General features: G+C 37.1%; 1 protein-coding gene across 1 annotated transcript in view; it reads left to right on the top strand.

The window, feature by feature from the left end:
* Positions 1 to 6765: 6765 nt before the first annotated feature.
* The window catches only part of LOC122792803 (rod cGMP-specific 3',5'-cyclic phosphodiesterase subunit beta-like), an 897069-nt gene continuing 884067 nt past the window's right edge, over positions 6766 to 19767 (top strand). Inside the window, exon 1 of the mRNA XM_044060372.1 lies at positions 6766 to 7286. Within this exon, the coding sequence (XP_043916307.1) occupies positions 6816 to 7286 (471 nt within the window). The 5' untranslated portion in view covers positions 6766 to 6815. The remainder of the gene's footprint in view (positions 7287 to 19767) is intronic.

The following is a 19767-nucleotide window of genomic DNA, read 5'->3' on the forward strand; positions in this document are numbered from 1 at the left end:
TTGGAATCTGTGCCTCTGAAGATTCAGCTTAGATTTCACTTTGCTCCTGGTGATCTGTTTTACCTTTGATTTCTGCCAGTAAGATATTTTCTTCCTCACTTATTTTAAGCTAACCTTTGCATCCCTGTATACTCTGCATGAACTATAGTTGCCCAAGTGCAGGCTATTTTATTTCTCACCACCGACTCAGCCACCATGTCTTTGCCCATACTACCAGATGGCTTAAGTCACTGGTTAAGCTGGTTTTTGCATTATGCACTTCTGTCCCATTGTCTCCACAGAGGTTAATCATGTTTTCCATACCCAGTATTATGTAGAATACATACATATTAAATAATACAGATCTGATTCTTGTGGCATTCTACTGACATTATCTGCATTCCACATACAGTTATCAAGCCTCTTGTACCTTCTGGGTTCTTTCCTCCACCGTTGGGTCTATCTATTCATTTTATAACCCAGTTGATCCCCTCCCCTTGGTTTGTCCAGTAGTGTCATGTGTGTGACAGTCGAGTTTAATTCTTGAAAGAAATCAATTTATATGACATAACTTAGACTCCTCTTATATACATTCCCAGCTACCCAGTTATAAAAATAGTATAAGTTTTAACTGTCAGGGCCATCTGACCATTAAACCTTGTTGTTTTCTGTCCTGATGAAGGATGTTATCCAGAAAAATTGACCAGCTTTTCCCCTCTGTTCCTTCTTCAAGAGTTTCCATTCAGCTGAAGTCAGAGTTCTCAGTCTCTCATTTCCTAACTTACTGTTTTCTCATCTCTTGCAGAGTGGAAGGAATGTAATGAATTTTCCGGTCTTTGGATATCATCCCTTCAGTAAGGGATCAAAGGAACAGTTCTCTAAGAGGCTCCACCTGCATTGCTGTCAGTTTTCTGAAGAGCCTTGAAAGTAGCATATGTGGTCTTGGCACCTTGTCTACCCTTACAACCAGTTCCTCCTTCCCCACTTTCCCATGGTCTATTATTACCACCGGTTCATCGTTTCTCCATTACCCACCTTCCTGTTGTCTGCTAGCATTCTGCTCACTTTTCCTTAATGCAAACATGAAGATATTCCATTCCTTTCTTCATTATTCCCATTCTTTTTTCCAGCTCCTTTATTTCTACCCATTCTTTCATTTCCCCACATATTTTGAAGAAGCTGTTCTTTTTGTTTGATTCCTTTGACTAGGACTTCTTCCATCTCAACCTTGGCTTTTCTTCTGACCTTCTTAGCTGCCATTTCCACTGCTTCTTCATATCCTCCATCTGCTTCTCCTTTGTCTTCTATTTTCTGTATGCACTTTCTGTTGCTTAACTGTCTCCCTTATATTACCTTTAAGTAATAGTCATGTTTGTTTTTAATACTTTCTGTATTCTTCCATTTCCATCCTCAGTTCCCTTTCAGGTATACATTTTAATGACATCTCAAAATGTATTTACTCTTTTCTTTGCCCTTTGCTACGCTTTGTGGCTCCTTATCTGCCTTACTTTATTGTATTTATGCTACTTTAGTTCCATACTCATATTTTAGTTTCACATGCCATCAGCCTTGTTTTTTTATAATGAGCCACACTGTCACCTTTCACTGTCTGCCGGGGTGCATACATCCTTATGGATTCCCCTTTGTTTTGTAGAAAACATTGTCCCTTATTTTCCATGCAAATGCCAGTCTATTATTTACCTCATTTTCTTTCCTTACCCCAGAAGATGGTATACTTTAATTGGCTTCTGATAAGTTAAAATGTAGTATTATAATTATGATTTCCTGCTTCCTTCCATTCTTATTATGTCCTTGTCTTTTTTGTTCTCACATCTGTGTGCATCTGGGGGCATGTACACTGTATCAGTGCTCCTGTTCTCCTGCCTCCCACTTCCTTGATTGTTAACTGCTAATGTTTAAAAGCTCTTTATCCTTCTCTTCCTCCTCCTCTATTTCTACTGCTGTCACCACTTATTCTTTTTGTACGAGTTCACATCTAATTCTTCCCCTAATATGTACCATCAAACTCCCATAGCCTTCTTGTTTTTTCTAAAAATTCTAAACTTATACATTATGATACTACTTGCAGCTCACTATTTTAATATCTAGGCTCCTTGTGTTGGTTAGATTTACCTTCCATTTCTCTGATGAGGGTCACTGTTTTTATTTGTCTTCCCCATTTTCCTTCATTTCTCTTTCTACTCCCCGATTTTCTGTCTGCTTTCTTGACTCGATTCAGTATTCCCACCTGTTTCATCAGTTCAAAGGTACTCGTGTCCTAATAGCTAGCCCACACATCAGCACTGTTGTCCCCTGTAGGCATTTTTAGAACCTACACCCCAAACAGCTCTTTGTTTTCTCAGCCCTTACCACAGGTTCACTGTGTTCCTTTCTCCTTGTTCCTCAGCAAGTAGCTCAACTGTTCTGCTTTTTTACTTCCTGCCTTTGCTGGCTGTAGGAGTTGGTACAATCTCCAAGAAGAGCACTGCACACAGTGTAACTAAATCCATGGTCTACTCAATGTTTCTTCGTTTATCGTCCCTTTGAAGTTGTTGTTGCCTGGATAAATTAATGTACCCGAGTTCTCCTGCCCCTTGTGACTTCCCTGGGCACTAATTGTCTTGTTCTTAGCAATGTCACCCTATGGGGCATTTCTGCATCAGCAAAGCTCCCTTTTACCCTCCATCTTCCCAACTGGTTACTCTGACAACTGAGTCCCCTCTATCAGTTGAGTGTATATACTCCTACCTTTCCATGGTTAAGTTTCTTGCTTCTCCCCACCTTTAGATCTCCTCCATTGGATGACTTCCCTCTACTAGACTGCCTTTGTCTGATCTCTCTCCTTTTTCTTTTGTTTTCTTCCCTATTTCTTCATGTCCTTTTATCTTTTGGCCCAACCTGCTTTTGCATCCTATTTAACCTCACTTCTTTATAGCTGTGCTTCTTGCCCTCCTCCTTCACCATCTCTTTCTAATCTTGTTTTCTTGACCAATCATTCCTCCTTGCTCTATGTCTTCCCTTTTCCTTTCCTTATTTTTCCCATCATGCACCACTTCCTCTGTTCCTTTTTTGCTCACTACTTTTGCTTATGCCTTTCTATCTAGTCTGCCATTGCTTTCCTTGGATGTGTTTGCACAGACTTTTCTATCCCCTAAATTGCCATGGCACATAAGGCCTGTTCCTCCACCTCATCCCTGGAACCTCAGACTTGTTCAACTCCCTTTCTCAGTTTACTGACTATATTTATCGTCTGACCTGCCATTCCATCTCTGGGAACCACAACTTCCAGCACACCATAAATCTCTCCTCTCAGCACAAGTTCCCTGACTATACTGATCTTCCACACCGTACACATCTAACTCACCTCACAGTCTCCCAATTCTTCTAGCAAGTACTTTCCCTTCTGTCCTCCAAATTAGTAAGAGGTTTATTTAGTCAATCTTGCTAGAAAATATTGGCATTGTGCAGCAGTTGTTGCTGTCTATCATTGTTTGCCTTGCTTCTTTTGAACAAGCATTTTTCTCCATGAGATATTTTTCCACACATTCCAGTTTTTGTCTCTTTGTAATTTTTATACTACTACTGCAGAAGCTTTTTTAAGATGTGGGATTAATTCTGAGATGAGACAGCCACTAACTACTCTGGTTTTACTATAAATAGCACCTCTGTTTTAGAAAAAGTAGAATGTTCAACAGATGTTCAAAGACTATATTGCAGTCTGATTGAGACAAGATGTGTGTCAGTTCCATGAGAAGATGGGGGATTGTTTTTAGAGCTGTAAGGGATGCAAACTTCCCACAGCTGACTGGCAGATATGAAAAAAGTTACAAACTGTTGTAAAACTCTAAGAGAAAATAACTGGTTCAACTAAAATCATGTGATAAACAAAGAACATGCTTACCAGTTTATGCTCAGTACTATGGTAAATGTATAGGTAACTTGGTGGAGCATTGATTAATGGTGATGCCTCTTAGCTCCAGAATCCAGAGTTATGCCCTGGCCATGGCATACAGTTTGAGTTGAATTTGTATACTTTTCTTATGTGTGCATGTTTTCTTCAGCTATTCTGGTCTTAGCTGTTTAGTATGACTGACTACTTTAAATTGTCCCTAGATTTCTTCTGTGGACCCCCCTCCAACATAAAAATCAGCATAACGTAATGGTTGCAGGATTAAACTTATCTGTGGAGGCAGTATGCCTAATGTAAGATATATGCCAATAAAATCTTCTGCGTTATATGAATAGAAGGGCAAGGAGACTTGGAGAGTAGCTATATCACTGACGTGACTATCTAAATTAATATTCCCCACCTTGACTTTGTGAAAGATATGTGTCTGCGGTATAACAAGGGCCATTTGTGCTAAACCTCTTGTATTCCTTTCTCTGGAAGTGCAAAGTGGTGTTGGAATTAACCTCACAGGTATTGTCATCTTTGACTGGTTCACTGTGGATGTGAAGGAAATAAGCTTTTGGCAAAAATCAAAGAATTAATAATTGGTGGAATTTTAATCAGCTATTAAATATGAACATGCTTTGTGGTTCATGTTTGTTGGTGTCAGATTTCCAAATGGTTTTAAGCATTAAAAAATCCATTTAGGTTCATGTTCAAATAATGGAGTTTGGCATGGTTTTAACTCACATTTAGAGTATGGATGACATGTTTTGTAGGTCATATTCTGTATCTGTCATTCATTTATAAACTGTTATCTAGAATGTTTTCTAGATGATGTTTATATTAGACTAATAGAGTTTAAAAACAATATCCGTAATATGACATTTTTATCAAATAAGACTGGCTCAAGCAAGAGGCATGATCTAATTATAAATAAGGAAGAGAAAACATTAGGGAAAGGCTTAATGGTTCCAGGACAAAGTATTACATTCCCTAATGGATTTAACTTCATGGCTCCTATCTAGAACATAGTGATGTGCATATCCACTGTACTTTTTAGGGCCTAACAAATATTCTTCGCTTTACAAAATGACTGATTGTCAGAAGTGTTTAGGAAAGTGGCTGCTAATGCTCATCTTTCCCTCTGTCCATTACAGACAGATTGCACACCATACAGACGCAGTGATTTTCTCTCTCAGAGCTTCTGGTTTTCTAAATCAGATATACGATATAACACAACACAAGCCATCATGGGTCCAAATTTACTGTCATCAGTTTACATTTTAAAAATATACATCATTCATGCATTGAGCATGGCTGCTTAATATCACTAGTCATATATCATAATGTCACAACACTATCCTTCCTGCTTGCCTGATAAAAGTGACATCTATTCTAGTATCTTATTTGCTAAAGTGTTACTTACACTACACTTACTCAGTTTTTCATCTACAAAAGCTGTAGGCAGGCACACACAGTTGTTTGCTGTGATATGCACTTTGTTAGAATAATTTCCTTTGTGCAATAAAGTATGCTTAAATTTAAATAAAAATGGCACATTCATCATGGCTTTATTCTCCTAAGTTATATATTTTGATTTTTTTTTTCATAAGACCTCATTGGCTGAATTGGATATTGATTAAACCTGTCATTGCAGGTGTTTTTTTTTTCAGAGTTGAAAAGGTATGCTGTTTAAAGCATGTATTGTCTGGCTAAGGGGATCTACATTTAGAGGAATGGGGATTGTACTCTGAATTTAAACGTTTTATCTACATCTGTTGTTCCAGTGATGATGCTGTTTGAGTTTTTGATTGTCATAATGTTCGGCACTGCATCCATATATTTCACTGTATGTGATGCCATTCACGACAAATGCTCACACACACACACACACTACTTAGAAGTAGAATCCCTACTGTCATTACCAAGATGGCTTCCATGCATGATTGTGTCTTTTTATATTACCAAGGCACTGAATGCTTGAATTTTATAATTAAAATTGAAATACAGTGAACAAATAAATGATTATTAACAAATGTGAAAATTAAGCAGCTGTTTATTGATGCATTTAGTCTATATGTAGCCATAAATAAATAAATGCCTTTAATATGCAGCTTTTGGGTCAACACATTGAGCAACTCTGCTCTATGTACACACGTAACTTTCATAAAAAACATACAGTTTGGCTGGAGAGAGTACCAGTGCAGAATTAATTCACAATCTACACTCAAATCTGTAATGCTTACTGCCTCCAATGTGAAATGGACAGAAAGAGAGATATTCAGTGTACACAAACAGCAACAAATGAAAATGGTCTTGATCTTTTTGTTAGGGCTGGGAGGGTAGACCGGTGAACTTGCTTGGCTTTCAGCCCTTCAGGCCATTTATTGCAGTACAGAAATAACAAGATAGTGACAGAAGCAGTTACAGATTAATGTAATAAGAACTTAATGAGCTTTCACTTCTTCACAGCTGTTACAAAAGTAAATCCATTCTGACAGCTTTAGAAGGTTAACACATTTCACACAAAAATGATGAGTGCTGGTGCTCAGAGAAAGAAAACAGAAGAACTGCCCGTCCAGCAACATTAAGAGAGAATGGTTAATATTTCAAGTCCTGAGGAAAAAAATAACATGCTTCCAGATGAGGAGAAAGAACCAGCTTAAACAGTGTCACCTGACATGTTTTACTTGAGAAAATCTGTCCTCACAGTGATTCACCTTCAGCATTATTAGGCACATGTTCTGCTGATGACAGACAATTGCCAGAGACAGTGCTCAAACTGCTGAAGCATTGCAGCTTTGAACAATGCTGTGTCTTACATAAATGGGTTGTTTTTGACTTTTTGTACATGCAGATACAATCCACAGGTCAGTGGAGGACTACCATTTTAAGGCATTTTTGATCCTGTTACTGAACATAAGTAGCATAATTCAGTATTACAATGAGTATCAGCGAAGCAGAAGTAGAGCGATTTCTTGATAGAAACCCTGATTTTGCACTGAAGTATTTTGACAAGAAGTTGAGACCCGAGGCCATAGCTCAGGTGTTGGGTAGAAATGAACCAGCTGTTGATTTTTCATCTTTCAGGGAGCTCAGCCAAGTGGAGGAGAGTGAAATCCTTTTTGAACTTATCAGAGATATGCAGGAGAGCATAAACATGGAAAAAGTTGTCTTCAAGACCCTCAGGAGAATCAGTTTCCTCATTCATGCTGACCGTTGCAGTCTTTTCATGTACAGGCAGAGGAATGGCATTGCTGAACTTGCCACCAGGCTCTTCAATGTTCATAAGGATGCTACTCTGGAGGAATGCCTGGTGCCCCCTGATGCTGAAATCGTCTTTCCTCTGGACATTGGTGTGGTGGGACATGTTGCACACACTAAAAAGACGGTCAACATTAAAGATATTCGTGAGGTAAGTAAAACAGAATTAAGACTCCTTACACAGAATACTCGGTAGCTGGACTGATCGAAAACCATCTTGCTTTATGTTCCTGCATGTTAATGCAGTACTTTCATAGAACTAACTACATGTCGTAGCACATAGAACATGTACAGGTAATGAAAAGAAATATAGGAAAGATTTTCTGAGGAGTCAGCAGTACAGTACAGTATCCTGGCACAAGGAGAGACCTGCTGTATGCATACTGCTCGCTATCAGAAAAGAAAAATGTTCAGCAAAAATAAGGATAAAAACTTTAATGTAACACATGCTATTCTTGGAAACAGGTTAATGCTCTGTGTTCCCAAGATACTGTTGTTAAAAAGCACATATTTGGTCTGTTTTAATTTTAATCCTAGGATCTACACTTTCTCAAAGGAAGGTGCCTCTTTGGTGTCTATTATTGGCATATTATTGAGTCACTGCCATAATATATGCATGACTACAAAAGTACAAAAAAAAGCACTCATCTCCTGCTCTGTTTTTGTCAGACATAGTTTATAATCTCTATCTATTATCCCCACCCCAATTAAAATAATTCAGTTTTCTAAATAGCAGATCAGACTTCTGATACAAACGGTGTTTCAAAAGAACATTTTCAGTTAAGGTGTACAACAGTGGTAATAGATTAAATAACTGTAGTTTACTGTCACAGTAGTTCTTCTGTGTATAAACAAATCCTGACAGGGAACAGGCTGATTCCTGTTTCTCCTGGTTAAAACAGTCTGTGCTGTTTGGTGGAAAGTAAAGTTCGATCTTACAGCTAGGGTGATAACCTGCCTTAATCGGTCTGGTAAAATATGCAGGGAACACCTCTTTGAAAAGACAGAAAAAATAATTATTGAAGGAATGGTAATTACCAGATATCCTAAAAAGAGCATGTTCCATTGTCCTCTAACAACAGGTCCTAGCCATAACTGCAGAAGGTAATGTGAAGCAAAATTGCTGTCTATTGTGCCATTAGTACATTCATAATCAATATATGTGATCATTACATACAGCCCATGTGCAACAAAGGGAACTCTCCCAAATGCACGGGTGCATTTAGAAGACATTCCGGGAAAGGTAAAAGTGTATTAGAAACATTATTAGGAGACAATGCAGCAGGCTGAAAGATTTGCATTTAAATCAGGAATGACAATCCTCTTTGGTTTATCGCAGTTATGTTTCAAATATCCCCATGACCTATTTATGAGAGCTACACTAACCTTCATGCAGGTTATGTAGTAACTCATGAATTCTTAACAAGAGGTCAGTACTGTCAATCTTGTCGCTGCTTTATAGTCTACTATGAATTCAAAGTTTGTTTTCTTATACACATTGTGACTGCAATATAAATGAATGAAGTGAGTATTAATAAGAAACTGTTGTTTACAATAAGCAGCTGTCATTGTTTTAAAGTAATGAAGTGTTAGTAAATGTACATAAATGTCTCACTGGAAAATAATGCAGGCAAACATGACATAAATGTACATTGCAGCTCAACATACTATATCCATCATCTTGCATTTTTAAGAAAATACATAAAATCACAGTTAACGGTTTTAATTCAGGCATTTTATTCCAATTTTCAAAGCACTAGATTTTTTACACATAATTCATTATAAAGAAAGGGTTAATTTTAAAGTTAATAATTTTGAATAATGTAAACAGTTTTATTTTATAGTCCATGTTGGTCTATATCTAGTTTTCATTACAGGCACAAATGGTTCAAAATGGATGGCAGAGCAGTTACATTTTTTATAGGATAGTAACAATGAATATAAAATAAGAACAATGAAACAAAGCATGTGTCATGAAAATATGTGCTGAGTTTCAAAGGCAGCTACTTAACACAAGCATCAGGAGGGTATGAGAAAAGAAGGCCAACATGGCTACCTAGGAAATGCAAAAGACAAGCCTTACAATGGATGGAATGGAAAAGGTGGAGAATGCATAGTACAGGGAGGCTTGCAAAATGGCAACAAGGATGATCAGGGCAGCAAAGACTAAAGCTGAAAGGGATTTAGCAGAAGAGATCAACAAGGAAAGAAGGGCTTTTTTACATGCAATACAAAAGAAGGGAGGGAGTGGGGACAGAAATGTCCAGGCTGAGTAAAGACGGGATTGAGTTCACAGAAGAGTGGGGGAAAAGCAAGGAAGACAATGAATATTTTGCTTCACTCTTCACAAAAGAAGTGAATGAGAGGTGCATGCTGGGAGGGAGGTCGGTAGAATGGGGGAAGAGTGATGAGATGCCAAAGCAGATGGAGAAACACTTCAGAAGGAACTGGTTGCAATTAAGCATGTAGTATAAGAACAAGAACCAGATGAACTGCCCCCCAGAGTCTTCAGAGATATGGCCAGTATGTTGGCATACTCCCTCTCCACCTACAGATCTTAAAAAGATCATCGACTAGTGTGGAACTGCCAGGAGATAAAAGGCAGCAACTGTAATACCCTTGTAAGAGGTGGAGGAGCAGAATAGAATATCTGAGGAACTGCAGGCCTGTTATGTTACCAATAGAAAAGTTTCAGAGTGAGCTACCTGCCTTTAGGTAGGCAGTATAAAAACAAGAATCAGATGAACTGTCCACAGAGTCTTCAGAAATCTGGCCAGTATGTTGGCATACCCCCCAACACAGATCTTCATCAGATCACTGGCTACTGTGGAACTGCCAGGAGGTAAAATACAGCAATTGTAACATCCTTGTAAGAGGTGGCGGGAGGTGAAGGAGAAAAACACCTGAGGACTACAGGCCTGTTATGTTACCAAGAGTGATAGGTACAGTCATGGGGGTAATCCTGAGGGAAAGACTGATATAATTTCTAGAGATTAACAACCTCCAATGGCTCACATCTACAATGAACTGTCAGGCAGACCTCATCCAGCTGGACCCATGGAATGGACTACTGGAATGAGTGGTGGAGAAGAGCTCCAGATGTATTCAGGAAGGCATAGGCCAGGTGGAAACAGGGTAAGTAAGAAGGTAAGGAAGGGCATTGCAGAAGGTTAAGGACAGATTAAATAGTCTTACTGTCGCCATCTGCTATCAAGCAAATGAAATTTGTATTTGTTTGTTTATTTCCATTTGCTAATTAGGATTACCCAACTGAATAAGAGCCCATTTTCAGTGGTGGACTAAGGAGAAAAGCTTCATTATACAATTTAGATTATATGTAAAGTAATAATTAATGCCATAAACTATTACTCAAAAGGTATTCCATACTGTTGAAGCATGGTTTTGTCTTTAAATGTCCTTTTCTCTTTCTCATGATGTTTGATTATGCTAAATAAGTTATGCTTGTGTTTTGCTTCCAAGAACGATGAGTACATTATTGTACAACTGTTAATTCTGAATACAATAAGTTTGATTTTTTTGTATAATATTTTCCTGATACAGTATATTTTTATGCTGCTCTTTATTGCATCGTATGTAATAGTTACTATGTCTTTGTGGAGCTTTTCTCCCCGGGCCTCTGCTGAAAATGGAAATATATCCAGTTAGACTAGCCCGGTTAACAAATGTAAAATAAATAAATAAAAATAAACAAATACAAGTTTAGGTTTGGATGAACAATTGACAGACTAAACTAACACTGCTTTGTATACATGTTATTAATAAAGGAGAAATAGCATCAGTGAAATACAATAATTGTGTTAATATGAGTGAATGTGAAGTAGTGGAGATGAATATGAAGATGAGGCTATGGAGTGCTGTGAGAAATAAGACATAAAAATGTAGGAGTGGCAGTATAAGGAAGTAGTGTTGTCCATAGCTTTCAACCTCTTAGTGCAAGAAATCTGGACTAAGCCTGACAAAAATGGGGGACAAAGGTCCAAAAATAGGACATATTTTAAATATTGCTCTTATAAACTTAGAAAGTTGGTAGACTCTCATAAACATAGAAAGTTGCTGCAGTAACAGGATTTGTGTTAACATACATTTTCTGAAAAAATTGACTTCAGTCCTCAGATCATCGCAGTGATTTGCCAGAAAAACATGATTTTTTTATGAGGAATAGACCAAAACTATGAGGCAAAAATCTGGAGATTCTGCGAACATGTGGACAGTGGAGAAGTTTGGGGTTGAGAAGTAGAGACATGCAAGATGAGGATCCTTGAAATATGGGAAGGAAGCAGTAGATGGCTTTAATATGGCTCCACACTGAGCAATAGGCTGAACAGAGCTCTTCTAGTGTGAAAACAGAAACTTTGGAAAGCATCTAGCAAAACTCGTTTATAAGAGAAAAATGAAACTCTGATAGGGAAGAGTCTTGCAGCTGTTCAGCAAAAAGCAATTCAGATCTCAACCTTAGTATAAGAGAGGACTTCCAGTAATTTAGAGGAAAAAATAAATCAAATGCATTCAGGACTATTTAAAATAGGTAAGACACAGGATAAATGACCTCCTAACGTGAGGTCATCTAATTCTGCTGACTCACTCGGACTATAATCCTTCCTGAGTCAATCAAATAAGAAAGTATGTTTCCTCCCTGATCTTAAACATTAAAGTGTATTTAGACTTATCCTCTCTGCAACCATTGTGTAAACTTAGTCTAACCTTCTAGATATCTCCTACCCAGCTTTACAGATTGTTTAAGGCACTGAGTCAGATAGCCAGCAGCCAGACCCATACCTGTCCTTGTACCTGCGGTGTATTCCCCCCTCCCTGACTTATTCTGTCGGAGTCACCTCTAGCTACTATTTGTTTCTAACATCCCGCATTCTGCTCCTTGACCACTAGAGGGCACTGTTTGCCAACCTATTTGCTATTACCTTTCCTCTGATTTCTCCTAATTTAATGATACTACTCCCCTACCTGAGTTCCCCTTTTCTCATCTTACCTTTTTCTCACCCACTAATCTCTTCTCTCACTCTCTTTAGGATCTCCTCTCTATCCTTTTAGCCTTTCTTTTTCTTTCCCTTTCCACTCTATTGTCTTATCCTTCATCCTATCTCCCTTTTCTTCTGTCATTTGAACTACAGACGTCACTCAATACTTACCTGTGACTACTGCATCAGTCTCTGGCTTTCCTCCTCCTCTCTGATTGACTCCAGGGAATCTGTTACTTACCTGCTCTAACCCGCTCCGTTCGCCCTTCGGGCTCACTCCGCTCCCCTACCCTACCCCCAATTCCCACCCGCCCCCAGTGGTCCTAACTATATACCTCCTTTACCACTCCCCTTCCTGTTTCTTCCCCCTATCAAAACTCCCTGCCACACTTCTACCACACCCCCCACATCTGCAATTTCCTATCTTAACTATTCTTAGGATTACTTCCAACACCTGTTCCTTCCTCACCCTACTTTGAACCACTACACAGTATAGAAACTTTTCTTCCTCCTCCTTTTTACTCTTTTTTATGAACCCTTATCTTACCCAATCCACCACACTTCTTTACTTCCACTCTCATATCTCTTTCAAACCAACACACTTAACTCTCCTCTCCCTCCTCCTTCCCTCTACTTCCATACCATTCTCCACCCCCTTCCCACATACCTCCACATTCAATCTCTCTTTCCACTGATTTCTACCATTTCTCTTTCAACCTAATGGATCCAGCACAGAAATCAATTTCTACTCATCCTCTAATCTTAACTGCAACTCTTGTAGCTCTCACTATATCTTACACACTAACCTCCCTTGAACAATTCTCCTTCCTTGAACACTATCCCAACCAACAAACTCTCCCTAATTCCCTAAGACATACTCTCCAACATAGTAATATAACCTGTACCTCTACATACCTACTTCCTAAGTACCATAGACATACCCACTTAACCTACCTCCACATCAAACGGTCCATTCTCACTATCTACAAAATTCTAAAGTGTATCCAATTTCCTCAAAAACACCCTCTATTAGCCAGCAATATTCATCCTAACCCCAGTCCCAATACTCATATACTCAATCTCCCAAATAACTCAACAACACCTAATCACACCACTATAAATAGACCATCTAAATCCCTCCTGATAGCACACTTTAACATCCGTAGCATTAACAACAAAACTGCCTACCTTCATGCACTCTTACAAGTTTATTCCTTTGACATTCTCTGCATAACAGAGACATGGCTAAAACCCACTACCCTTGACCAGGTAATTATTCCTCCAGGGTTCAATATCCTAAGAAATGACCATAAAATCAAAAACGGCGGTGGAGTAGCCATTTTGTACAAATCAGAACTTCAAGTTAGCACCTTTGACATGCACCTACCACCAACTAACAATGCAGAAATCCTAACTGCCAAGCTAGTAGTTAACAATTCCAAATCCATCTATGTTATTTGTATATATCTTCCTCCAGGAAATAATATAAATACACTTGAAAGCATACTCTATCAGCTCTCCTCACACCTGCCTCAAGAAACCATTATTCTAGGAGACTTTAATATAGACTGGATAACTTGCTCTTTACACAATCCTACCAATCACATAAATCTACATGGTTTCTCTCAAATAATTACCACTCCTACCAGAATCCATAAACCAAGTAATAAAGCTACCACCTTAGACTGGATCCTTCTCAATAGCCATCTTACTACCTATAAACCAGGAGTCCTTCCAGACGATATTAGTGACCACATGATAACCTATGTTATTAGGCAGAAAACCCATTGTCCTAATTTTCATAATATTATAACCTGCTGCTCAAAAAAATACTTCAATCCTTAATCCTTCCAAAATGAACTCAAAGCATGTGATTGGTCTCCTATGCTAAACCTCCAACTAGATGAAGCAGTAACCTTTTTCAATACAAAATTCCTACAAATCTTAAACTCCCATGCCCCAATTAGATCCTCCTGCCGAAGGACCAAAATTGCCCCCTGGCTAACAAAGGAAACTAGGCAAAAGATCCACCTCAGAAATAAAATATGGAACAAATGGAGAGCTTCTAAAAGTCCATCAGATCACCTTTATTTCAAACAATTAAGAAATGCCACCAAGAAAGACTTTCTCAGAGATAAAAAAAGACTACTACTCTAAGCTCATTCAATCCCAAAAGCACAACCTCAAAAATTCTGGTCAGTCATTAACAAACTACTTCAACCAGGACACTCTAAAACTCCTTCACCTTCTGGATTCCAAAATAACTCCAACCAGATTCCAGATGCTTTCAATAACTATTTTACTGAAGCCATTCTAAACCTTGCAAATTCTATACCACCAAGCACCACATTGCCTCTAAACACCCCTAATCCTACAACTCCTACTTTTCATTTACAACCTGTTCCTACATCCCTCATTTCTAAATTCCTTCAAAAACTCAAACCCTGCACCCCTTCTGCTGATTGCCTTCCAGCAGAATACCTACAAATAGCAGCTAAAGCCATTGCCTACCCCATCTCCATCCTTATAAATAGAACTATCTCTGAAAGCAAAATCCCATCCATATGGAAAGTGTCCCACATCATCCCCCTATACAAAGGTGGCACATCTACTGAGCTATCAAATTTTAGGCCTATAGCCTTACTCTCACCCATTGCTAAAATAATGGAGACATGCATACATAGACAGCTACTTGACCACCTTATCCACAATAATCTGCTTGCCAGTTGCCAACATGGCTTTAGACCATTCCACAGCACTACTACTGCTCTACTATCCTTCACCAACACTATTAATGAAAATCGTAACAACAATACTTTCTCTTCTGCCCTATTTATAGATCTCTCAAAGGCCTTCGACATGGTGAATCACAACTTACTCATTGAAATCCTAAAAGCCCAATCACTTGACTCACAATCACTTCTTTGGTTTAAATCCTATCTTGAAAACAGACAGCAGGCTGTCCTTTGAAATAATACCCTTTCTTCCTCCCTCCCAGTGATAATTGGTGTACCTCAAGGCTCGATTTTAGGTCCTCTTCTCTTCTCATTATTTATTAACAATCTACATACCAATATTCCACAAGCCACTTGCATCCAATATGCAGATGACTCAACATTAATTTGTTCTGCCAAATCCATAAACTCTCTTCAACTCCAAATCCAATCAGTATTAAACACTGTTGAAAAATGGTTCATGGAACACTGCCTCCTTCTGAACCCCAAAAAACCAAAACTACTACTCTTTGCTTCTACTCCTAAGTCGTCTATCCCTAACTTCATAGTAACCTCTAGCAATGGCACTAATATAGTCCCTGATACCTCTACCCGCTTACTAGAAGTTACAATTGACAACTCCCTTAGCTTTGATGAACACATTAATTCAACAATAAAAACTGTCAACAAAAAATTAGGCGCTCTCTATAGAATCAAGCCCTTCCTTACCCCTCCATCCAGAATTACTCTTGTGCAGACCCACCTTTCCTCTACCCTCTTCTATGCTTCTGCAATTTATACTAATCTATCTAGAAATAACATTAATAAACTTTCCACCTGTCATAATAACATAGCTAGATTTGCTACCTGTTCCCCCTATAGAACTCACCACTTCATAACCTCAAACAATTGGGATGGTTTGAACTGAATAATAAGCTACTCTATCAGCAACTTGTGATAACCCAAAAATCCTCTATCACCTCAATAATACACCAATCCTCACTAATCTAATCGCCCCCTACAAAAATCTCCCTACACTTCGCTCAGCAAGCAAACCTCTAGTTTCTAATGTCAAATCAAACAACAAAGCAGGGGACTCACTCTTTTCCAACACAGTAGGTAAAAGCTGGAATCAACTTCCAACTGGACTGTCTTCACTTGCCTCCATACATCTATTCAAAAAGCATCTTAAAGAATATCTAAAGAATCATTGGCTTTGTCCCTGCTCCAACCCTGACTGATTATACCCAATATACAAAAATTTCATAACTAAACTTGGTTCCTATTGCTCATGCTACTATAGTGTATACTTCCTTGATAAAAGTGAACTTCTACTCTCATCTGATAACTATTGCTCTTTCCCTATCTTCTAACCTCATAACAAAAAAGTCTTACTTCTTTTTTATGAGTATCCCTTACTAAAATTGTTACTAAGTGTTTTTATTTCATGTCATTTTTTTTATTGTATCTATTTTTCTGTAAACTTGTCTACTGTTATATTGTATACTTGTCTTTGTAACTTGCAGGAGCTTTTCTCCCCGGGCCTCTACTGAAAATGGACATATATCCAGTTAGACTAGCCCGGTCAACAAATGTAAAATAAATAAAATAAAATGTATAGTCAAATGACAGGCTAGTAAGAATTAAATAAGCTTTAAATGGCTATTCAGATCAGCTGATAAACCAAATGAAAACAGAGGCTGAAAATGAAGGAAAGACTGGCTGAATATGAAGTTTGTCAAGAAGACGTGTTTCAAAAAATAGTAGAGCTAGAAGACAGAGCATGGAGAGAAAACCTGAGATTTTCTGTTGTACCAGAGAAACTGGAAGGAACATATTGCATGAATTTAATGTAAGTTCAGATAAGCAACTGTGCTAGAATTCCACAGTAGAATGTATTGATTGAATGGTCACATTGCGCCTATGCTACAAATTTGGGCATGAAAAAAAAAGGCAAGACCTATAGTATTAAACTGTTGAATAAAGAAACAGAAACAAACTTTTCTAAAAAACGAAAATCTCAGGCAAGGAAAAAACTGAAAACGAATTTATTCTGTTAAGCGCTTTTCGTCATCCCTCATAGGATGACTTCTTCAGACAGATCATTAAAACGAAAACCTCAGCTTTTATACCATCCTTTTGTTAATCAATTAAACAATTATCTAATTAAACAAGCAATTAGCATTAAAATAAAAATACAAAGTCAAGAACCATTTTTAAATTAAAATAATCTTTGTGCAATCAGAAAATAGATATAAATAACTCATCAGTGCAATGATCGCTTCACTTATAAAAAGCATTACTAGCAAAAAATCAAAATATAATTCTAAGAATAAAGACAAGAGTATAAAAAATGTGCATAAACAAAATATGTGTAAAAAATGAATGTATGTATGTATAAAACAGAATATATTTTAAGAAAAAATTCATATATGAAAAAATGTTTAGGTATAAAAAGCGTATGGGTATAAAAAATGTAAGTATGTATAAAAAATATATGTAAAGGGGTAAAACATTTTTTATAATCAAAAACTTATATTTTAAGTTGTTGAAGTGAAGAGATGTATACCCCCAAATGGTTAATTTAATTACACCTCTTATCATACTTTCATAAAAAAAGCTAGTTTGAGGAATAAAATCTTCTCACAAATAAACCAGTTATTAAAAAACATCTACTTTAAATAAATACCAGGCTAGCGTTTAATAAATATATATAAATAAGTAAAAGGAAAATATCCAATGGTGTTATTGTTTACAGCTGACACTCTGTGTATAGCCATTTAAGGGTCAGCGTAAGAAAACACAGTACACATGAATTAGAAAAAAAGAAATTCACAGAAAAATGTCAAAATATGTAATTATCTTTCTAAACTTCTCAGTTTAAGAAGACATGATATATTACATTGGTCATTAAGACCTGGTTCTGTAAATGCATCAGTCCTGATCTGCCAAGTTAATTCATGTTCTTGTAGGAGTAAACTTGAAGGACCCCTTCGGTTCTCATATATAATTTGGTCTATTCCTATAAACTGAAATGAATGGTATGGATAAGAGAGAATATGCTTAGCAAGAGCATTTTCAGTTTTTAGTTTGGAAATTGCGTTAATGTGTTCATATATCCTATCACGCATTCTCCTTTCTGTTTTGCCTATGTAAAAACATGGGCAATTCACACACAGAGCTCCATACACCACCATTCTTGAATTACAATCAAATCTATGATCGAAAGTATAAGTCTGATTGTTAATTACATGAGTACAACCAGTTTTTATATATTTACAGCATTTACAGGTTCCACAGGTGACTGTACCTTTTGGTTTACCTGTTACCAAAGTTTTCTTATTCATTAATAATGTTTTGAGGTTTTTAGCCTTCCTATACACTATTCTGGGAAAAGGAGAAAATTGTGCGGAACATTTCTTATCATAACGTAATATTAACCAGTTTTTATAAAGTATTTCCCTTATTATCTACTTTCAAGGTTGAATGTCATGATAAAAGTGGTCGCAATATTGTCAGTAAAAGTACTTTTTTCATCTAACTCTAGGACAATCTCATGATTATTGGTTTCACATGTATTAGTTTGTGGAACCAGTGTCAGTTGATTAGCTAGAGTATCATCATTCAAGTTGTTCATTTTATTCAAAATTGGGTTAATAACTCCATTTACCCTCTTAGCAATAACTTCATCAAGTATATCGTTAATAAACTCATTAGGATATCCCCTATGTCTAAACATGTCTTCTAATAATTTACATTCTTCCATAAAGTCTTCATGTCTAGATATCATCCTGGCTGCTCTTATAGCTTGGCCCTTCACAATTGCTTTTTTCTGAAAATGGGGGTGTAGACTGGTAAAATGAAGAAATGAATTACTATAGGTTTCCTTCCTAAAAATCTTGGCGAGAAACCGTTTTTTATCATAATCCTTAAATAACCAAACGTCCAGATAGTTTATAGTGTTCGTCTGGAAGTTACATGTAAATTTCAAGAAGCTAGTAGAATTATTGAAGAAGTTGACCAAGTCAGAGGCTAATAGCTCGTTACCCTCAAAACAGATGAAATATCATCTAGGAACCGTGTATAATACTTTACATGGTTAGAGAAATAAAGAGACTTTATAATGTAGTTCTCCTCCCAGTAAGCCATTACCATATTTGCGAAACTTGCCCCTACTGGGGACCCCATTGCTACTCCACATTTTTGTAAGTAGAACTCATTGTTAAATAAGAAAAAGTTGTTGGTCAAAATAATATCTAATAAAGATGTTACTAAATATACTTCTGAAGATGCAGCTCCTTTTTTAACTAAGTAAATGTTGACCCATTCAAGGCCTATGTCATGTGGTATGGATGTATATAAATCAACGACATCGACTGTTAAAAAATTGAAGTTTTTGTTAAATTCAATTTCGTTAATCTTACTTAGAAAAGCCCAAGAATCTTTGCTAATCCTAGTTTCTGTAGTTAAATATTTCTTCAAAATATTATCAACTAACTTGGCACTAGCATATGTTATTGAGTTCCTGCCATCAATTAATGGTCTAAATGGAGGGTTTTCTAGATTTTTATGTAATTTTGGGATGGCAAACAGAACTGGAATTTTAGGCCATTCCATTTTAATGTAATTATACATATCGATGTCAATGTACCCTTCTATAAATAAATCGCTGAAGTAACTGTTAATAAGCCTATAAGCTAGGTTGACTTCATTAATACTAACTCTTTTATAAGTTTCATTTTTCAAGATAGTAGAAACCCTATCAACATAGTCATATTGGTCAAATAACGCCATCCCTCCACCTTTGTCAGGTTTGATGGCCCTGATGTTAAGATTTGCAAATAACTTTAAAAAAGAGCTTTAATCAGGTGTAATATTAGATGATCTGCTACGATTGTTGTTGGTGTGGAAGACTGTTTTGTTT

Source organism: Protopterus annectens, chromosome 2.part0, assembly GCF_019279795.1.
Source record: "Protopterus annectens isolate FY-2018-M chromosome 2.part0, PAN1.0, whole genome shotgun sequence".
NCBI lineage: Eukaryota > Metazoa > Chordata > Ceratodontiformes > Protopteridae > Protopterus > Protopterus annectens.